General features: G+C 43.4%; 4 protein-coding genes and 1 pseudogene across 9 annotated transcripts; 2 read left to right on the top strand and 3 right to left on the bottom strand.

Moving 5' to 3' along the window:
* Positions 1–195: 195 nt before the first annotated feature.
* LOC104810716 lies at positions 196–2,608 on the bottom strand. Of its 4 annotated transcripts, none has more exons than XM_010537086.2 (4): positions 2,300–2,608; positions 2,025–2,098; positions 776–1,950; positions 196–699 (listed from the first exon to the last, which is right to left on the bottom strand). In XM_010537086.2, the coding sequence occupies exons 2-4, from the start codon at positions 2,040–2,042 to the stop codon at positions 471–473; spliced, it is 1,422 nt and encodes a 473-aa protein (XP_010535388.1). In that variant the 5' UTR covers positions 2,043–2,098; positions 2,300–2,608; the 3' UTR covers positions 196–470. The 4 variants fall into 4 exon arrangements, with proteins under 4 accessions (XP_010535388.1, XP_010535387.1, XP_010535390.1 ...); XM_010537085.2 differs by having other exon boundaries at positions 2,025–2,095; positions 2,300–2,607; XM_010537088.2 differs by having other exon boundaries at positions 776–2,098; positions 2,300–2,605.
* Positions 2,609–3,076: 468 nt separating this feature from the next.
* On the top strand, positions 3,077–4,700 carry LOC104810717 (probable NAD(P)H dehydrogenase (quinone) FQR1-like 3). 2 transcript variants are annotated; one of them, XM_010537091.2, is made up of 4 exons: positions 3,077–3,208; positions 3,635–3,704; positions 3,910–4,269; positions 4,356–4,700. In XM_010537091.2, the coding sequence occupies exons 2-4, from the start codon at positions 3,679–3,681 to the stop codon at positions 4,591–4,593; spliced, it is 624 nt and encodes a 207-aa protein (XP_010535393.1). In that variant the 5' UTR covers positions 3,077–3,208; positions 3,635–3,678; the 3' UTR covers positions 4,594–4,700. The 2 variants fall into 2 exon arrangements, with proteins under 2 accessions (XP_010535393.1, XP_010535392.1); XM_010537090.2 differs by having other exon boundaries at positions 3,078–3,208; positions 3,508–3,704.
* LOC104810718 lies at positions 4,669–12,800 on the bottom strand. Its single transcript, XM_019202253.1, has 7 exons — positions 9,644–12,800; positions 9,190–9,538; positions 8,613–8,792; positions 8,299–8,391; positions 8,109–8,172; positions 5,284–8,014; positions 4,669–5,197 (listed from the first exon to the last, which is right to left on the bottom strand). The coding sequence occupies exons 1-7, from the start codon at positions 12,387–12,389 to the stop codon at positions 4,833–4,835; spliced, it is 6,528 nt and encodes a 2,175-aa protein (XP_019057798.1). The 5' UTR covers positions 12,390–12,800; the 3' UTR covers positions 4,669–4,832.
* Positions 12,801–12,882: 82 nt separating this feature from the next.
* On the bottom strand, positions 12,883–15,440 carry LOC104810721 (zinc finger CCCH domain-containing protein 25). 2 transcript variants are annotated; one of them, XM_019202275.1, is made up of 5 exons: positions 15,195–15,440; positions 14,949–15,058; positions 14,666–14,853; positions 13,836–14,479; positions 12,883–13,558 (listed from the first exon to the last, which is right to left on the bottom strand). In XM_019202275.1, exons 1-4 carry the CDS (start codon positions 15,374–15,376, stop codon positions 13,850–13,852), a joined length of 1,110 nt encoding a protein of 369 aa, XP_019057820.1. In that variant the 5' UTR covers positions 15,377–15,440; the 3' UTR covers positions 12,883–13,558; positions 13,836–13,849. The 2 variants fall into 2 exon arrangements, with proteins under 2 accessions (XP_019057820.1, XP_010535403.1); XM_010537101.2 differs by lacking the exon at positions 12,883–13,558 and having other exon boundaries at positions 13,654–14,479.
* Positions 15,441–16,229: 789 nt separating this feature from the next.
* On the top strand, positions 16,230–17,990 carry LOC104810715 (annotated as a pseudogene).
* Positions 17,991–18,073: the final 83 nt, after the last annotated feature.

Genomic DNA, 18,073 nt, shown 5'->3' with positions numbered 1-18,073 from the left:
GAGGAGAGTTTAAGCCTGGGAGAGGGCTTGTAACGGGTCTTGCGTCTGGTTCTTCGCTTGATGGAGGCATTGCGGGGAGGGAGAGGATAGAAATCAAAGCAAATCGAATTTAATATAAAACCCAACAGTTATATTCTTTTGAAATAGGAATAATCGAAATTGAATGTAACCCCGTAGCTACTTAGGGCCTTTGGGTACGAAGAATTTATAGCTTTAGTAATTAGATGGGGCATTCTATTACAGTTGATCATAGTTAAAACAATATTCAAACACCATAAAAAAAAAAGTAAGATGCAATTGGCATTTATTTTTAAAAAAAGTACTATACTGTGTAAGTCGCATATTACATGAGAGGGGGCGGTGCCGTAGCAGTAGTAATGTTGAGAGGTGAAGGGCCGGCCACCTCTCTCTCAATTGAAATCAAACCCTAAAGTACCCACATCGAGAGGTGAGGAAAGATGACGTGGGCGTCAAGAAATGGGGAAACAAGTGTCGTCAGCGCCCGTGTTCCACAGGAAGTGGGCGTAGTTAGCGGCGTAGAAAGGGTTGGTCGGCTCCATCGATATTGCTTCCAGAAACTTCTCTTCCGCCCCCCATTCGTCCTTTCTCCCTCTCCACATGAAGTTCCCGTACTTGTTGTACGCCTCTGCGTCCCCTCCTCCCTCCCTTCCCGTCGCCCTTTCGAAGTACTCTTCCGCCCTGTTTTCGCCAAAAAAACATTCACACTTGCTTGTCTCCCCCCCCAAAAAAAAACAAAAAACAAAACACAAGTTACCTGTCATAGTCCCCGCTGACAAGGTAGAGGAACTGAGCGTAGTTGGCTAGCAGGAGAGGGTTGTCCGGCTCCTCTGCCAACCCCTTTTCATACATCTCCTCCGTTCTCTCGTATTCTTCGTATCCATCCATTTCTATCTTCGCTTCTATCGCCGACACATATATTCTCTCGCCCATCCTCTCAGCTTCTTCCACCATTGACTTCCACACTCCCATTTCTCTTTCTCCCACGCATGATTCCTCATCTCTACTTGAAGACGGCATATGTGGAGATGCTTCTACTCTCTCATCAGCTCTGTTCGATCCCATTGAATGCACCGTGAAGTTTGCCAATAGGAGCATCACATACACCATCAATGTGGGCGTATCGGAGAAAACACATTGAAAGAGCCACAAGAATGAAGCATGCATGTCCTTTCGAACGCGCCTGAGAACTCCTTGCAAGTCTTCACAGACGACAGCTTCCCTCGTCTGCAGAGTAAAGCTATTGATCTCCTCGATCATGAACACCATCGATGAAAAAGCCCTATTGACAGAACAATAAGCAGATTCACTAGCTTCCCTTAGCCCTTCTTCTTGTAGCTTCCTCCTAATTATTCTGAGGGATTGCGGCAAACCAACGCTGTTTGCTTTCCTCAAAAAGCTTGAGTGGTTCACCATCTCCGGCCATGGCGGCTCCATCGAATGTAAACCTGAAACAGATTCCTGCAGCAGCTCCACCGTGCCATATCTGTAACTCTCACCATTGTCATCCGCCGATCCGTGGGTTATCTCTGGTTTGTTTTTCCTCTCGTCCTCTTCATCCCCTGCAATCCTGAATTTCAAGGCTAATTCCTGGATTTGCTTGGAGAACTCTTCGTCGGAGTAGAAATTGGAGGTCGCACTGCAGACTCTCCGTATAGGATTATGTTTCTTCGTTGTTGGGGTTTTGGAAAATTCCCAAAGGTCGCACGACTTGGACCTATGGAGTTTTGAAGATTGATTTCCGGGAAAAGCCGAGTTATTGAACATCGGCCGAGGCCGATAATGGCATGCGAGAGATCCTCCGGTGGTCAGATCTCCGCCTCCTCCACCGCAGTGGCGGCGGCATTTGGAGGAGGCTAGGGTTTGTGAGGAAGACGGACATTGTGGAAATACCGCATGGCGCGCCGACCATTGGAGAGACGTGGTGGCTACCTTCACTTCCATAAGGAATTGCAGATTCTCAGAATCTCCGCGTCAAGTAGGAGAAATTCCAATGGGAAAAATACCTTTTTTTTTCTTGGCATCCAAACAGAGCGATTAGCGGAGGCGATTGCTTTGCTCTCCTGTACGATTCGATCTGCTACCAGGAAGAATCAAAGCAGGAGAAGCAAAGTGAGAGAGGAATCCTATTCAACAATACCAGCTTATCCCATTGTATTGAATTTCGTAACGCCTGAGCTTTTCTCACATCGAGGCGGGAAAAGGCAGAGCAAACGTCTACCGACGACGACATACATACACAAGAGGAAACAACAGAGAGATCGAGAAATCGCAAACTTACTGTGAAGGAGAATTTGAATGAATCGAAGCTTATCCCTTGAGATTCTCTTCCGTGGAACAGAGAGGTTTTCTCGAGAAAACCCGTGAGAGGTCAAATCAAAACGGTATGGGTCAGGTTAGAGGAAGAGAGGGAGGGGGACGCCTCAATTTATGTACGGACAGGGAAGAGGAAGGGCAAGGGGGAAAATAGAAAAAACGAAAAGATAAAATAATGAACCGGGACGAAGGGAGCATCCGGTGACAGGATCAGGGATGATATTCTATTTCGGGAGGGGATTGAGCCGAGGGTAGAACCGGTAGACGTTAACAGGTCAGAGACCCGATAAATGGTTAACTGTGGAACGCGCATTGCACGGGGAAAGCCCACTTTTGGTGAGGCCCAATCAGCTTTCATCACGGGAATGCCTAAGGCTATGATCCGACGGAGTAGGATACGCCACGTGGATAATTAGGAGAAAGGAGGCACTATTCATCGCCCGGCATACGACACGTGGCAATCACTTTATTAGCAAAATAGGGAACTGAAATCCTGGTATTTAAAATTAGACTGTATTTGACTTGACTGTACATGTTTTGGTCGGGGGTTATGATAAAATTCAACGCAATTATATATATATATATATATATATATAGGCGTCGATGATATGTACAAGTTAATTTATCCAGACAGACGGCCCAAATAGTTATGAGGAAGAATTTATTGGGCTTCGAAAAAGAGCCCATAGATAACAGAAGAGATAAGACACCGCCACGTCAGCACCGTTTTGGTACCTGAATTAGGATGGACGCGAAAAGACAGACAACCACCGAAACCGAAGGCAGAAGGCATGTGTTCGCTCCGATGAGAATCTAACTCCGAACACGAAGCTGCTGCTCCGTCTTCGTCTTCGTCTTCGTCTGCTCCAGAGAGGTTTCTCTCTCTCTCTCTCTCTCTCTCTCTCTCTCTCTCTCTATGTGTGTGTGTGTGTATCAGAACATTTAGTTGCCTTTGTCCATTGTTGTATGGCTCTGTGATTGTTGTCAATTTCCGACGAACTCTGTGAAATTAAGGAAAATTGATGAAGGAGAGTAGATCGATGATCGAGTTGAGCCGTTTTGCGGTGTTTGGGTCGGTTTTGTAGTTCACTGCACAAACACTAATTGTTGTGAACAAGTCATCTCATGTGGCTCTTATTAATTATTAACATAAGCTCGTCGTGTCTTTTTCAGCAAGCGTGAATTAGGCCAACCTTATGCCCCTGCTCTCTGCCTTTTAAATAAAGCAAAGGATGACATCAGTCTTATCTATCTAGACATATACATGTTTGAAAGGGGTTTTCGCTGTGGTGTGTTGTAGAAAGACAGACAGGGTCTTCGGCGGCTTTGTCTGGAGGATATCATATGGCAGTCACCAGGATTTATGTAATGTGAGTCCTCTCTTTCTTCGCTGCGTTGCTTTATTACACTGATCTCCTCTTCCTCTATAATCCCAAGTTTTTGTTTTACCCGATATGTCATTCGATGCAAAAAACATAGTTATAAAGGAATTTGCAAAAGACTTTGATGCTTAGATTCGGAGATTCTTTTCTGGCCCTATAAAGGTTTGATTTTGACAAACACTTGTTTCCATAGTTACTACTCCTTGCACGGTCACGTAGAGACGATGGCAAGGGAGGTTCTCCGAGGGGCAAACACTGTTCCAGATGTGGAGGCCACACTCTGGCAGGTACCTGAGACTTTGCCCGAGAAAATACTCGACAAAGTGCAGGCTGCTCCAAGAGCAGACAACGTGGCCGAGATCCGACCCGAACAACTTGCTGAGGCTGACGGCTTTATGTTCGGTTTCCCTTCGAGGTTTGGAGTGATGGCATCTCAATTCAAGGCCTTCTTTGACTCCACACACGAGCTTTGGGCATCCCAAAAACTTGCCGGAAAACCCGCCGGAATCTTCTGGAGTACCGGTTTCCATGGCGGAGGCCAAGAGCTCACTGCGTAAGTGTGGTCCCCGAGATGGATTACTGAGGTAGCCATATGTGTAAGAATTGAATGAACTGACTCTATGAATGTTAGATGTGCAGATTGACGGCAGTGACACAACTGGCTCACCATGGAATGATATTTGTACCATTGGGTTACACATTTGGCCGTGGAATGTTCGAAATGGAAGAGGTGAAGGGCGGCTCACCGTACGGTTCAGGGACTTATGCAGCAGATGGCAGACGCCAGCCGACTGAGCTTGAGCTCCAACAAGCCCATCACCATGGCATGTACTTTGCCGGCATAGCCAAGAAGCTCAAGAACCAGTCCTCCGTCTAGAAACTATAAACTCTGTGTTTCTGTAAACAAACAAAGAATGTCAATTGGTGAGGTCTGTTTATGTAGTCGCAAATGTAAATAAGCAAAGTTGAATTTGTTCAAAATAAGATCGAAGTGCATACAAGTATATATAGACGAGGAAGTGGCTCATCTACATAGAGATAATGTATATATAAACACATGCACACATGTAGAGATAGGTGTCTCATTGTGTATGTACATCCCCTGCCTATCAAACTCTACCGTTGGACTTTTGTTTGTCCACAGAACCTCTCTCTGATACAAACCAGCTTGTTTAAAGCCTCAGCCATGGCTATCCGGTTCACCGGAGATTCTTCAGAACACCTGATTCCGACATGGAAAACCATCTTCAAGCATTCAGAGGCATCGGCCATGTCCATCCGACCATCTAAACTCTCGCGAATTGATGCATCTGCAATGTCCAATACTCGTTCTGGCAATGCCAACCTTGTAAAGCTGTGAAGGTTAAAATCTCCGGCAAAGATTGTGTCGGTAGGTCTTTTCCCGGTGAACATCTCCAACAAGAGGATTCCAAAGCTATACACATCCCCCGATATCGATGGCTGACCTCCCATTCCGTACTCTGTTACATAATTTCACAGAAACAACAATCAGAGATCAGAGCTCAAGGGCTGTAGTTTCCTATCCGTGCATGAAAGACACTCTTACCTGGTGCAGTGTAACCGATGGTTCCTCTGATACCTGCAGAACTGAGTTGATCATAAAAGGATTTCTGATCGAATTTCAGGAGTAGACGTGCTAAACCAAAATCGCTGATGTGGGCAGTGAGATCTTCGCCCAGAAGAACATTGCTTGGTTTAAGATCACAATGAGCTATAGGACTATGGCTGAAGTCATGAAGATAGACCAATGCTGAAGCCACATCTATAGCAATGTTGAGTCTTTGATGAAGGGTTAGGGTTCTTGCTGGACTGCGCCTCCCTTCTACTTCCCCTGTGTGCAGCCACTGATCTAAGCTCCCATTCGGCAAGAACTCATATACCAGAGCTCTGAATTCATTCCCTTTAAAATCAATACTGGAACAAGCAGTCACGATTTTCACGAGGTTACGATGTCTTATGCCTCCTAAAGCTTCACATTCCGCCATAAAGCTCTTGGCAGCCCCATACTTATGGAGGTTCAGAACTTTAACAGCAAAAACCTTGTTTGCGGAACCTATGAACCCTTTAAACACAACACCAAAATTGCCAGACCCGACCAAATTGCCGGAAGAGAAGCCATCAGTTGCATTATAAAGTTCAGCATAACTTAGCTTTTCATAGAAGGGCTCAAAATGAGAATATGAGGGATCATTGTTGTCTTCTGTTCTGCCATTTTTGGTCTTTTTTCTGAACCAACATAGAAAAACAATGGCAAGGAGTGTCAACAGAAGTAAATTTACAGCTACAACTACAGCAATGGCAATTTTCTTTCTGATTGGAGAATGCCTTTTCGGTTTAGTAGGCAACTGAGCAGAGCATGGCATTAACTTCAGTTCTGGGATACCTCCACAAAGCTTCGTATTACCAAAGACCGAAACTGCACTAGCGTTTTGGAATATACCTTCTGTAGGCACTGGACCTTCGAAATCGTTCATGGACAGATTAAGATTCTGTAGAGAAGAAAAGTTTGCCAGATATCCAGGAATAGGACCAGAGAAATTGTTGTTAGACAGATCGAGGTTTATGAGGCCAGTCAATCCTCGAATATCTGGGATGGCTCCATGGAAGGAATTCCCTTGCAGCAAAATGTATTCCAATGAGAGACATTTTCCCAATGTCTGTGGAATCTGTCCTGATAACTTGTTGTAGGAAACATTAAGTACAAGAAGAAGTTTCAACTTTCCAATATCTCCTGGAAAGGGGCCAACCAAGGAATTGTATGAAATATCAAAGCGAACAAGTGATGGGAAGTCCATAAGTTCCTGAGGAATGGTGCCATTCAATTCGTTAGAAGCCAGCCCTAGCTCTTGAAGGTAAGTACATTTTCCAATACTTGGAGTGATGCTTCCTTCAAAACTGTTGTTGTACAAATGGAGAATCCCTAACCGGCTGAGATTGCCCAAGGAAGATGGGACCAATCCAGACATTCTGTTTGAGTGTAGAATGAGCCCTACCAATCCAGAAAGCTTCCCCAATGTGTCGGGCAGTCGACCTGCCAACTGATTTTGTTCCAGCCTAAGCGTTTGCAAGCTTATGAGGTTTCCAATATCAGTAGGAATTCCACCAGAGATGAGATTTCCTTTAAGAGAGAGAAAAGTGAGTTGGCTGGAGAGATTGGCTATGGAGGAAGGCAACTTACCTCCAAGTCTGTTGAAGCCAACATCTAGGAGCTGAAGCTGAGTGCAGTTAGTCAAACCACCGAGAAAATCAAGATCACCAACAGAGTAGCTTCCAAAATAATTTTTACCAAGTGCTAGCCTTTGCAGCCTCCAAAGCTTACCAAAATCCACAGGTACGCCTCCTTTTAGATTGTTAGACAGCATGACCAACTTTTCAAGAGTCGAAATATTGGAGAGTGTAACTGGAATGGTTCCTCCGAAATGATTAAACCCCAGATACAGCACTTGAAGCTTAGGGAAAAGATCCCCAAAATCAGGCCTGAGTTCGCCGGAGAAATTATTGCTGGCTATGGATAAAAACTCAAGCGAAGATAAGTTGTAAATGGCGGGAGAAAAACCACCTGCAAATTTGTTCTCTGCAATCCGGAGGAACTTTATCTTTGCTAGTCTGGCTATGCTATCCGGAACCCCTCCTTCGATATGGTTATCTCCAATGTCAAGTCTCTGGAGTGATGTCAGATTCCCCAAGGAAGCAGGAAATTTCCCTATCAAACTGTTTTGATCAAGATATAGAAGCACGAGCTTGGAAAACGATCCTAGTTCAGAAGGAACATCATGCTCGAGCTTGTTTGACGATAAATCGAGGGTTAAAAGATTGGAACAGTTAGACAGACCATCAGGAATTCCCCCTCCGAGTACATTATTGCTCAAGTTCAAGTTTTGGAGCCTGAACAACTTTCCAATCTCTGGAGGGACTGTACCATGGAAAGAGTTACCTGAAAGATCAAGTGATCTGAGAAAGGAGAGATTACTGATTGATGGAGAGACCATCCCTCTCAATTTCAGCCCTCCAAGCTCCACATCAGTGACTCTTTTGTGTTTCTGCCCACATGTGACCCCAAACCACTCGCACAAAGGAACAGAATCGTTCCATGAAGTCAAGAAAATTCCACCGTTGTCAGAGACTCCAGACTTAAAATCAACCAATGCTTGTTTATCGATCTCATCCAATGTTTGAGCAGAGACCACATCCAATTCTTGAAGCAGCCTAAGAACATGGAAAGCCAGTAAAAGAAACACCCTCGTGCTGATACAAGGAAGACCCATTTGGAGCAAAAGCTTTGCTTAGGCAAGAACTGGCTCTGTGTTTTTGGGTAGACAACAACAAGCATATGAATACCTTTACCAAATTGTAGGAGGGAAAAAGACAAACATAATGGAAACAGCACATAGAGCAGTATTGGTCTCGGTCAACAATTGGAAAAGAATCAGCGACCCTGCATTTAAAGAAAGCAGTAAATAACAAGAATTCATCAACCTAACTATTGACGTTAAGCATCAAAAGAGAGATGGTATCCACGTAGTGCCAAATATATATATAAAGAAATTGTGAATTGACTAACACAGGCAAGTTCTTCCTCAGCAGTTTATCTTCCATGAATGGGAATAGTACAATGACCCCTTGTGATCTCTGTTCAAAGTCTCTCCCTTTTACTCTGTCAACAAAAATCAGTACAAATATTGGATGGTTGACGCGTTCTCAGCGGTCAGTATGGCACCTACTATGATTGTGATGTATATATGTCACACTCCCAAATCTACATATGTCCCTGTGTATTGCCAATGTATCATGCGTGCAAATGGAAGCACAAAAATCGCCATTACAATTTTAACTGTATCGATCTGATTTGGACAATATCACGACGGATTTACTTACACCGTGAGTTCCGCCGTTGGAGAACCGTAGACAGAAGATTCCGGCAGGTTTTCCGGCGAGGAATCTTCACCCAAACCGAACATAAAATCTGTCGGACTCGATCCACACGTTCCTATTACAAATCTACACATCGTTCCCTCGCTTTCAGCAAAGTCACTTCCCATGGAGGTCTCTTCGTCTCTACAAATGCCGGAGCACAATTTCTCAAAAACTCAGCACTCATGCGTCCGTCCAAACCATTGATTTCGTTCTCTCTCGGGAGAAATCAGATCGAATTTTTCAGATTCATAAGCGCTCGACACGAACAAGAACGTGTGTTGTTTTTGTGTCAATGAAACGGCAGGTAGTTCCACAAGGGCTTGGCTTTGGAGATTGAACTAACAAAAAAGAAAAACGTGAATCTGATTCCTGTTCCAAACTACGACTAAATGAAAATTTTACAACCACACGACAAATACGTAACATCTGTACTTGGAACACAAGACATATTTCCTAGTGGATGGTAGATGAATAGGTACATCATACACGCGTACGTAATTATACATATCGCTTTGGCTTCGATAGACAGTCAGTTCATAGTTCAGAAGTCTTCTTGCCCCCCAAGAGCCACTGTCTGACAGAGACCAACTCGTTCACAGCTTCACCCATCCTCATCCGATTCATCGGACACTCTTCAGAACACTTCACTCCCACCTGCAAAACAAGTTTCAAGCATTCTCCTGTTTCGCATTCTGCGTCCTGAAGCATTGATCTGTCTGCAATGTCTAGTACTCGGCCCGCTAATGCTGACTTGGCAAAGTTGCGAAGGCTAAAATCGTCCACGAATAACTCATCCGTTGGTCTTCTCCCGGTGAACATCTCCAACAAGAGGATCCCGAAGCTGTACACATCTCCCATTATCGAAGGTTGATCTCCCATTCCATATTCTACAGAGTCCATTCGAATATCAGATTAGAGCTATAACGACGAAAGCATATGCATACAGATACATGGTTACACTCATTGTTAAAATGTTTCAAAGGATAACATACCCGGGGCAGCGTAACCGACGGTTCCTCTCACACCTGCCGAGCTGAATCGGTTATGGAATGATTCTCGATCGAAACTCAAAAGAAGGCGAGCCAATCCAAAATCACTGACATGGGCATTCATATCATCATCTAGAAGAATGTTGCTCGGCTTCAGATCACAATGAGCTACAGGGATGTGAGAGTAAGAATGAAGATATACCAAAACCGAAGCCACATCTATGGCAATGTTGAGTCTTTCATGAAGGGTAAGGGTTCTTAGGGGAATGCCAATGCCTTCAACTCCGATTACTTCATCTGGGTGCAGCCACTTATCTAAGTTTCCATTTGGCATGAACTCGAAAACCAGAGCTCTGAATTCGTTGCCTTTAAAGTCAGCACTCGTACAAACAGTAATCAGTTTCACGAGGTTACGATGTCTCATTCCTCGTAACGCTTCACATTCTGCCATAAAACTCTTCGCAGCTCCATGTCTCCCGAGGTTCAATACTTTGATTGCAACCGCCTTATTCTCCGGCCCAAGGAATCCTTTATACACAACCCCAAAATTTCCTGACCCAATCAGATTGCCAGAAGAGAAGCCACCGGTTGCATTATGAAGCTCTTCATAACTTATCCTTTCATAGAACGACTTGAAGGGGATAATAGACTGATCATTCTCATCATTGTTGTCTTCCCGGTCATTCTTCATCCTCCGTTTGCACCAAGATAGAGATAACACAGTCAGAAATACCAACAGAAGTGATGATACACCAAGACTGATTCCAATGGCGATTTTTTTTCTGACTGATGAATTCCTTCTTGATTTCGTTGGCATTTGTAATACAGGGCATGGCTCAAGCCGCAATGATGGGATGCCTCCACATAGCTTCGTGTTACCAAAGACAGAGACTGCACTAGAGTTCCGAAATACCCCTTCTGTCGGCACAGCTCCTTCAAAGTTGTTCATGGAGAGATTTAGATTCTGCAGAGAAGAAAAGTTCACCAGATATCCAGGTATTGTGCCAGATAGATTGTTGTTGGACAGATCAAGGAATTTGAGGCCAGACAACTCATGTATATTCGGGATGACTCCATCAAAGAAATTCCCTTGCAACCAAAGAAACACCAACGAGAGACAACTCCCTAACGTCCATGGGATCTGCCCTGATAATTTATTGTATGAAACATCTAATGCAAAGAGATGTTTCACATTTCCAATGTCTTTCGGCAAAACACCAACCAAAGAGTTATACGAGACATTCAATATAACAAGAGATGGAAGTTCCATAAGTTCCTGAGGAATGATACCACTTAGCCTGTTAGTACCAAGCTCCAGGTCCAGAAGATAACTGCAATTTCCAAGACTTGAAGGGATACCCCCTTCGAAGCTATTGTTGAGCAAATAAAGATACTGTAACCCAGAGATATTGCCCAAGGAAGATGGTATCTCTCCTGACAATCCATTTGAATACAGCAAGACCTTTACCAATCCAGAAAGCTTTCCTAACGAGGCAGGAAGTTTACCCGTCAACAGATTTTGTCCCAAGTCTAACGTCTGCAGGCTTATGAGGTTTTCAATCTCATGAGGAATATTTCCAGAGATTAGATTTCCTCCAAGGGAGATTTCTGTCAGCTGGTTGGAGAGATTGCCTATGGAGACGGGTAATGGACCCCCCAGTCTATTGTAGGCAACATTCAAGTACTGCAATTGAGTGCAATTAGTCATGGCACCAAGGAAATCAAGATCACCAGAGGTGAAATTACCCAGAGAGTTATTGTTAAGCCCTAACCGTTGCAGATTCCCTAGTTTCCCAAAACTCAATGGTATACTTCCTGTTAGAAGGTTATACGGAAGATCAAGATGTCGGAGACTTGAAATATTGGAAAGTGTAACTGGAATGGTGCCGGTGAAATAGTTGATCCCCATGTACAAGATCTGAAGGTTAGGGAGAAGAGTGCCAAAATCAGGCCTCAAGTTACCCGAGAAATTGTTGCTAGTTATGGACAAGAACACAAGGGAGGATAGGTTGTAAATAGGAAGGGGGAAAACACCAGAGAATTTGTTCAATGCTATTCGGAAAAACACTGTCTGTGTCAGTCTGGCGACACTCTCTGGGGTCTCTCCTTCCATTTGGTTATATATAAAGTCGAGCTGCAGGAGTGATGTCAGATTTCCCAAAGAGGTAGGGAAATTCCCTGTTAGATTGTTTCTACCAAGAGATAAAACGATAAGTTTAGGCAAAGACCCTAGCTCAGAAGGAACATGGTGTTCAAGATGGTTTGATGATAGATCTAGGGTTAAAAGGTTGGAACAGTTAGACAGGCCAACCGGGATCTCCCCTCCGAGAAAATTATTGCTCATGTTCAAGTGTTGGAGCCTGAACAACATTCCAAACTCGGAAGGGATGGTACCACGAAAAAAGTTGTAGGCAAGATTAAGTGATCTGAGAAATGAGAGGTTACCAATAAAGGGTGAGACTGTCCCAGTTAGTTTCAGCCCTCCAAGGTCCAAACCGGTGACCCTTTTGTGCTTCGAGCCACACATAACCCCAACCCACCTGCAGAGAGGATACGAGTCATTCCACGAGACCAATGCAATTCTTCTCTCTTCAGAGACTCGAGACTTAAACTCTAGCAATGCTTGTTTATCATTATCGTCTGCGAATCTGATTGTTTGGGCAGAAATTGCATGCGAGACTGCAAGCAACAGCAGAGCACAGCGAGCCCGTAAAAGAAACAGTCTTATGCTCATGAAAGGAAGATCCATGGAGAGCAACAGGCAACGACTTTTTTTTAGACCAGAAAGGGTTTTTTTGTTTGTAAGCACAGGCAAACGAGAGACTTTGATTAACTCTAAGGATCCTAACAATAATGAGTATATAGCTTGAGCTCTCAGAAACGGAAAAATAAACCAATAAAAAAAAAATCCAAAGTTACGGCATTTACCGCCTGTGGATTTTAGAATACCAAATTCAACATTTTGAAAGAATGAACAATTCTGACTTGCCTGTATTAAGAATGAAGATTATTTTCAACCTGTATTGACTTCAACCTTCAACATGAAAAGGTCAACACATAATGCGGTTATGCGATATATATATACACTCATTACCATATTCGATGGATTTTGACAAGCATAAGCAAATATTGTCCTGCCAAGTTTTCTCCCATAAGAGAGAATAGTATAATTCTCGTGCTGTCTCAGCATCTTAGATTTAATGCTATATTTTATTCTAAGTCAACAAGACGACATCCTACAATTTCAAGAAAAAGCTCTCAAGGATATGTTTTGACAAGTTCTCAACAGTGACTACAACACAACGGGCTGCAAAAATCATTAAAAAAATACCCTTGTAAAAAATAAAAAATTGAAAAGTCATGATTCAAACCCACCAGAAGATAACTTAAAATATTACTATACAACCCAGTAATGCGAGCACACAGACACATAAAATCATAATTCTTCGATTCATTTTCATTGACCAAGCCAATCGCAGAAGGAGATCCCTACACAATATGAAACATCTCGCATGTTACTACAACTGTACCATTAACAATTTCACTTTCACAGACAGAGTCAATTAAGCCCCCAAAATCTCCCCAGCAATAAGCTAACATGTATTATAATTTATAAACATATTAAAACTTAAACAACATACACCTTCGAGGCCATCATCGAACAAAGAGAATAACAGATGCAAGGAAGGGTAAATCCAAAAAAACCTCTCACAGGAAAAACCAAACCAATGGACCCTCAGTCATTGTGCTTCCTCCCAAACTGTGCACCAGTGAGAACTAGATAATTTCTCTGTATAATCGAAAACAAACTGCTAACAGAAAACATGTATTTTACCTCTTTAAGATGCCCAGGGCCGCAGGAGTTGCAAGCATCGCATTTAACCAGACACGCTGGGAAGGCTGCAGTCGGTCAAGTCCCTGTAAAACAACGGAGCATGTAGGAAGGTCAATCCAGCTACTAGCATGTAATATATGCACGAGTTAGCAGCATCAACTCCTTCAACAAATGAAAAGGTTATAATAACTTGTTTCATTTCAAAGGATAAAATCAACAATCCTCAAGCATCATGGCAAACAGATGCTGACACTTAGAATGACCCCACAAAAGGGAAAACAACTCTGTCGAAAGGAACAATAAAGCATATTGCCATAGATCCTAGTTACAACCAGACAACCATTGAGCATGCCGATTTACCACTATCTATCCCTTCAGCGACGCCGATCATCTCTCTCTCCATGATGACCATAGGAAGAATCCTTCTCATGGACAGCCCATTTGCCATCCATCCCTTTTTTATCTCGTCTTGGGGAGCTTTCCATTTGCCTTCTCGATTCTCCTTTCTCCCTGCCATTATTATCTCTTCTAGATTTCACCTTCAACTCATCACTGTCATGTCTTCTGGATCTCTTGTCGTCTCTCTTATAATCATTTTCAGTAACATATTTTCTGGATTGCTGCTCTGATGAATCGTCATGATGTGCCCCCCTCTTTTCGTCCCTCCTATCGCGAGTATCTCTTGACCTAGGCTCACGTTCAAAACCATCGTCATCCCTTATTGGTTTTCTTTCATGCCTGTCTTCACGATCACCTCGCAACTTGCTTTCATAATCTCTATCGCGCCAACCAAGTCTTGTTTCCTCCTTCCTGCCACGCTCCCTAGGGTGGCCATCTGAGGCACCCTTATAATCCTTTTCTCCATAGCTACTATATTTATCATCAGGCCTAACTTTTCCTCGATCACCATAACTCGTACCACCCGTTTTCATCCCATCAAACTTGTCATGATCCCACCTGGAACTTCTATCCTCTTCATGACCCCAACCGGTATTGGCAGCTCTCTGGCAATAAAAAAGGGAGAATATAAATGAAGGAGAAGTAGTTGTCAACTGTGATATCCATACATACTTCATTAGTTCATCCAAACATGTGTTCCACTTCCACATTATTAACATCAATTGCTAACACTGAAACAACCCAAGTAATCATTTCACAAAGTATAAGTCTCTGAGGCGGATATGCCTCACTTTTTCATCGTGGGAAAATTTGCAAGAAGCTCCACGGGTACATTCTCCTCTCTGAAAAGCACGGCACACACCGCGTGCCTCCCTCTTCTGCTGCAAGGTTTCGTCATCCTCCTCTTCTCTCTTTACGTATTTACTACAATGATCGACCCTGATAATCCGACCTAAAATCTGAGCTCCATTTAGGTTATCTGCCATTAAAAGCCAGAGAAAAGAAAAACAACAATGAAAAGCAAATCCAGGAGAACGAGCAGGTATGAGCCATGAGCAGAGAGACAAGACTAACCTACAGCAAGAGTAGTACTTCTTTGATCTTCATACGCAAGAAACGCAAAACCCTTCGACTTGCCAGTTCCCTTGTCCCGAACAAGGTTGACATCAACAACTTCGCCATATCTTCGAGTCCGGAGAACAAGTAAGCACAGTTAAACTCCATGAAAGAACACAAGGATCAACTCGTAAAACTTGACATCTATCTAGAGAATTCATCCCAAAAATAAAACATTCCGAAACTGATCAATCCGTCACTTACTGGGCAAAGATTGCGAGGAGATCACCTTCGGTGAGGTCATAAGGAATGCGGCGAATGCCGCCGACGAAGATATAAGCGGAATCTTTGTACTTGGCGTGCCAAGACGCTTCTTCAGAGATACCAAGATCTGCTTCCTTGGAATTGATGCTCTGTATGCGCTTCACCTGCGTCAGTGGATTCATCCTTCAGCTGTTCGACTCTGACTCCGGACGAACCCTCGAATCGGAAATCGTCTTAATAAAACCCTAGCTTTAGGAGGCCCAAATAGAAAAAAAAAAAAAAAAAAAAGAGCAAGGATATTGGGCCGCGTCACAGAATTGTCTCAATTTTATTTATATTTTCTTTTTTGATGAAATTATTGTTTGTTTTGTAAGCTAAACATAGTTTGGTTAGTTAAAATTTCATATGATAATAATTTGGAAGCGATCTTATATGAAAATATGTGTTTATTAAGTAATAAATTGATTCAAGAACCAAACCAAGAAAGAAGATGCAAACGGTGAAGAAGATACATAATTACATATCCATCCATTGTGAAAGTGAAAGGTCCCAAAGCATGTGCCAACCCCAATTCCTTTTGTTGCATTCACGATTCGTCAATTGATATCGTGCGTGCATAATACAGAACACATCCATTAGCATTAAAAATTCGAATGGAGATCAATGCCCGTCGTCTTTCTGTTGTCCTGTTTCTTACGTCACCGTAAAACCACGTGACGTTGTCTCACCAAATTTATTGGAAACTGTCTGTTACCTTTTTGTTTGTATTCATGGATTATCGTACCAATTAAAATCTCGAATACGGACATTTAATTGTGAACCACACAAACACAAACTCGAGATAAAATTATTCTCTATTTGAATTACACACGAGCTTCTCGTGTATATCAACTCACCCTAAATGTTTTTTTATCTTTCAACATCAAATTAACGGGTACAAGGACAAGGCACGTTTTACATGTCTTGCCACGTCTGAACACGGAGAGACTCTATAAATGCGCAGAAGCACGAGAGAGCGTAAAACCATAACACGCAAGCTCCCTCCCCGCAGTGACGTCATGTTGCCTCTGCTCTTCCTTCCCCTCTCTCTCCTCCCTCTTCTTCTCATTCATCTTCTCTTGACGCGCTTTCCTTCCTCGACGACCAGACCCAGCAGGAAAGATGAGACGCCACAACAGGAAAGGTATGCATATGTAGTTCCTCCTGCTCCATCCATCTGACAGTTGAGTTTTCTTTTGTAAGCTCCAAACTAGCTCGAGTTGCCAGCCATGACAGGGAGTCGGAGGAGCTTCCCTCGGAGCTGAGGAGAGAGCTGATGCCGAGGCACGTGGCGGTGATATTGGACGGAAACAGGAGATGGGCGAAGCAGAGGGGACTGATGACGGTGCAAGGCCACGACGAAGGAGCCAAAAGGTTTGTGGAGCTTGCCGAGCTTTGCTTCAATTTGGGAATACACACTTTCTCAGCCTTTGCTTTCTCCACCGAGAATTGGGGTCGACCCCTGGTCCGTTAAACTATGCCCCACGCGTGCTCTTCTGTTGTATTTTTTGAATATGTATATATATATATTATACCTAAGATTCTGTCTCTCTGTCCACACACTCGGTGCCCATACACTTGTTTCGGTTTTCCATGCAGGCTGAGGTTAGCTGCTTGTTGTTTTTGTTCGAAAAGTATCTACAGTCGAAGATGCCATTTTTCCAGAGGTGTGACTAAACGTTGTCGCGGCATATATATATATATATATATGATGCGGTTTTACAGCTGAGACAGAAGAACGTTACCTACGGAGCTTTTGTTGCAGGGAGAGAATTAGAGTCTCCATCATCGGGAACGTTACAAAGATCCCCCAGTCTCTCCTCCAAACAATACGGGAGATCGAGGAATCTACGAGAATCTACGCAGCGAAGCATCTGATCATAGCCATAGACTACAGCGGAAGATACGATATCTCGCAGCATCCGCAAAGCAAGAGACGGCTTGATCCAGACGGAAGACGTCGACGAAAACATGATCGAACAGGAACTTCTGACTCAGTGCACCGAATTTCCGAACCCAGATTTGCTGATCAGAACGAGCGGAGAACAGAGAATCAGCAACTTCTACCTGTGGCAATTGGCTTACACTGAATTCTTCTTTTCGCCGGTCCTTTGGCCTGATTTCGGCAAGGAAGAGTTCATCGAGGCTTTGGTTTCGTACCAGAAAAGGGAAAGGCGCTTTGGCCGAAGGGTTTGACCTCTGCAATCAAAAGGCCGTGAGAAGAGCTGGCAGTTTCTTGCTGTGAAAGTAAGGTATTGAACCATATGTGTAGGCGTTCCAACTTGAGTTGCCAAATTTTCTCCTTTATTTTTTTTTCCTCTCTTTTAGCAAAGCATAAGGGCAAAGAAAAATATCACTTGCCACCGCCATGTGAATCTCCTCTTCTCCTGTATCTGAAGAAAGAGGGGCATGGCGCATACATAGCAAGGCAAAAATGAACACAACAAACACTCGATAGCCCACATGCTCACAAGTTCCCTCCCCGCAATTACGTTATGCTGTCTCTGCTCTTCTCATCCATCTTCTATGACCAAACACGACAGAATCTGCAGGAAAGATGACCTGACCTGACAATTATGGTTTCTTCCTGAGGCTTGTTTGATTTTATTAACCTCGTCTCTGGTTGTTTCTTGTTTCTTGCGTCACAAGTAACCGTGTGGAGCTCCCTCTCGGATTTTTTGGAAACTGAGACCACATGTATTCCTTATCTTTGTATTCTCTCTCGATTCTATTTACAATTAAAATTTTAAATACGAATTTGATCTACGTCCTCGGGAAAATATTTTCATCTATATAATAATATACCTTGTGCGTCGAAGACGTCCCCCCAACTACATGAT

This window comes from Tarenaya hassleriana, unplaced genomic scaffold (genome assembly GCF_000463585.1).
Source record: "Tarenaya hassleriana unplaced genomic scaffold, ASM46358v1 Cleome19, whole genome shotgun sequence".
Lineage (NCBI taxonomy): Eukaryota > Viridiplantae > Streptophyta > Magnoliopsida > Brassicales > Cleomaceae > Tarenaya > Tarenaya hassleriana.
Note: the sequence above shows the minus strand (reverse complement) of the source record. Positions and strands in the feature narration are given on the sequence as shown.

Bases quoted from the DNA above. Each gene is read 5' to 3' on its own strand.
- LOC104810716 (XM_010537086.2), bottom strand. The intron at 700-775 runs GTAACTTGTGTT...TGGCGAAAACAG, and splicing joins GTCAGCGGGGACTATGACAG to GGCGGAAGAGTACTTCGAAA.
- LOC104810717 (XM_010537091.2), top strand. From the start codon at position 3,679: ATGGCAGTCACCAGGATTTATGTAAT. The intron at 3,705-3,909 runs GTGAGTCCTCTC...TTGTTTCCATAG, and splicing joins GTCACCAGGATTTATGTAAT to TTACTACTCCTTGCACGGTC. The intron at 4,270-4,355 runs GTAAGTGTGGTC...TTAGATGTGCAG, and splicing joins GGAGGCCAAGAGCTCACTGC to ATTGACGGCAGTGACACAAC.
- LOC104810718 (XM_019202253.1), bottom strand. From the start codon at position 12,389: ATGGATCTTCCTTTCATGAGCATAAGACTGTTTCTTTTACGGGCTCGC. The intron at 8,392-8,612 runs GTAAGTAAATCC...TTTTGTTGACAG, and splicing joins CCAACGGCGGAACTCACGGT to AGTAAAAGGGAGAGACTTTG. The intron at 8,173-8,298 runs GTTAGTCAATTC...CTTTAAATGCAG, and splicing joins CTGAGGAAGAACTTGCCTGT to GGTCGCTGATTCTTTTCCAA.
- LOC104810721 (XM_019202275.1), bottom strand. From the start codon at position 15,376: ATGAATCCACTGACGCAGGTGAAGCGCATACAGAGCATCAATTCCAAG. The intron at 15,059-15,194 runs GTAAGTGACGGA...CCGGACTCGAAG, and splicing joins CTCCTCGCAATCTTTGCCCA to ATATGGCGAAGTTGTTGATG. The intron at 14,854-14,948 runs GTTAGTCTTGTC...TTTTAATGGCAG, and splicing joins AAGTACTACTCTTGCTGTAG to ATAACCTAAATGGAGCTCAG.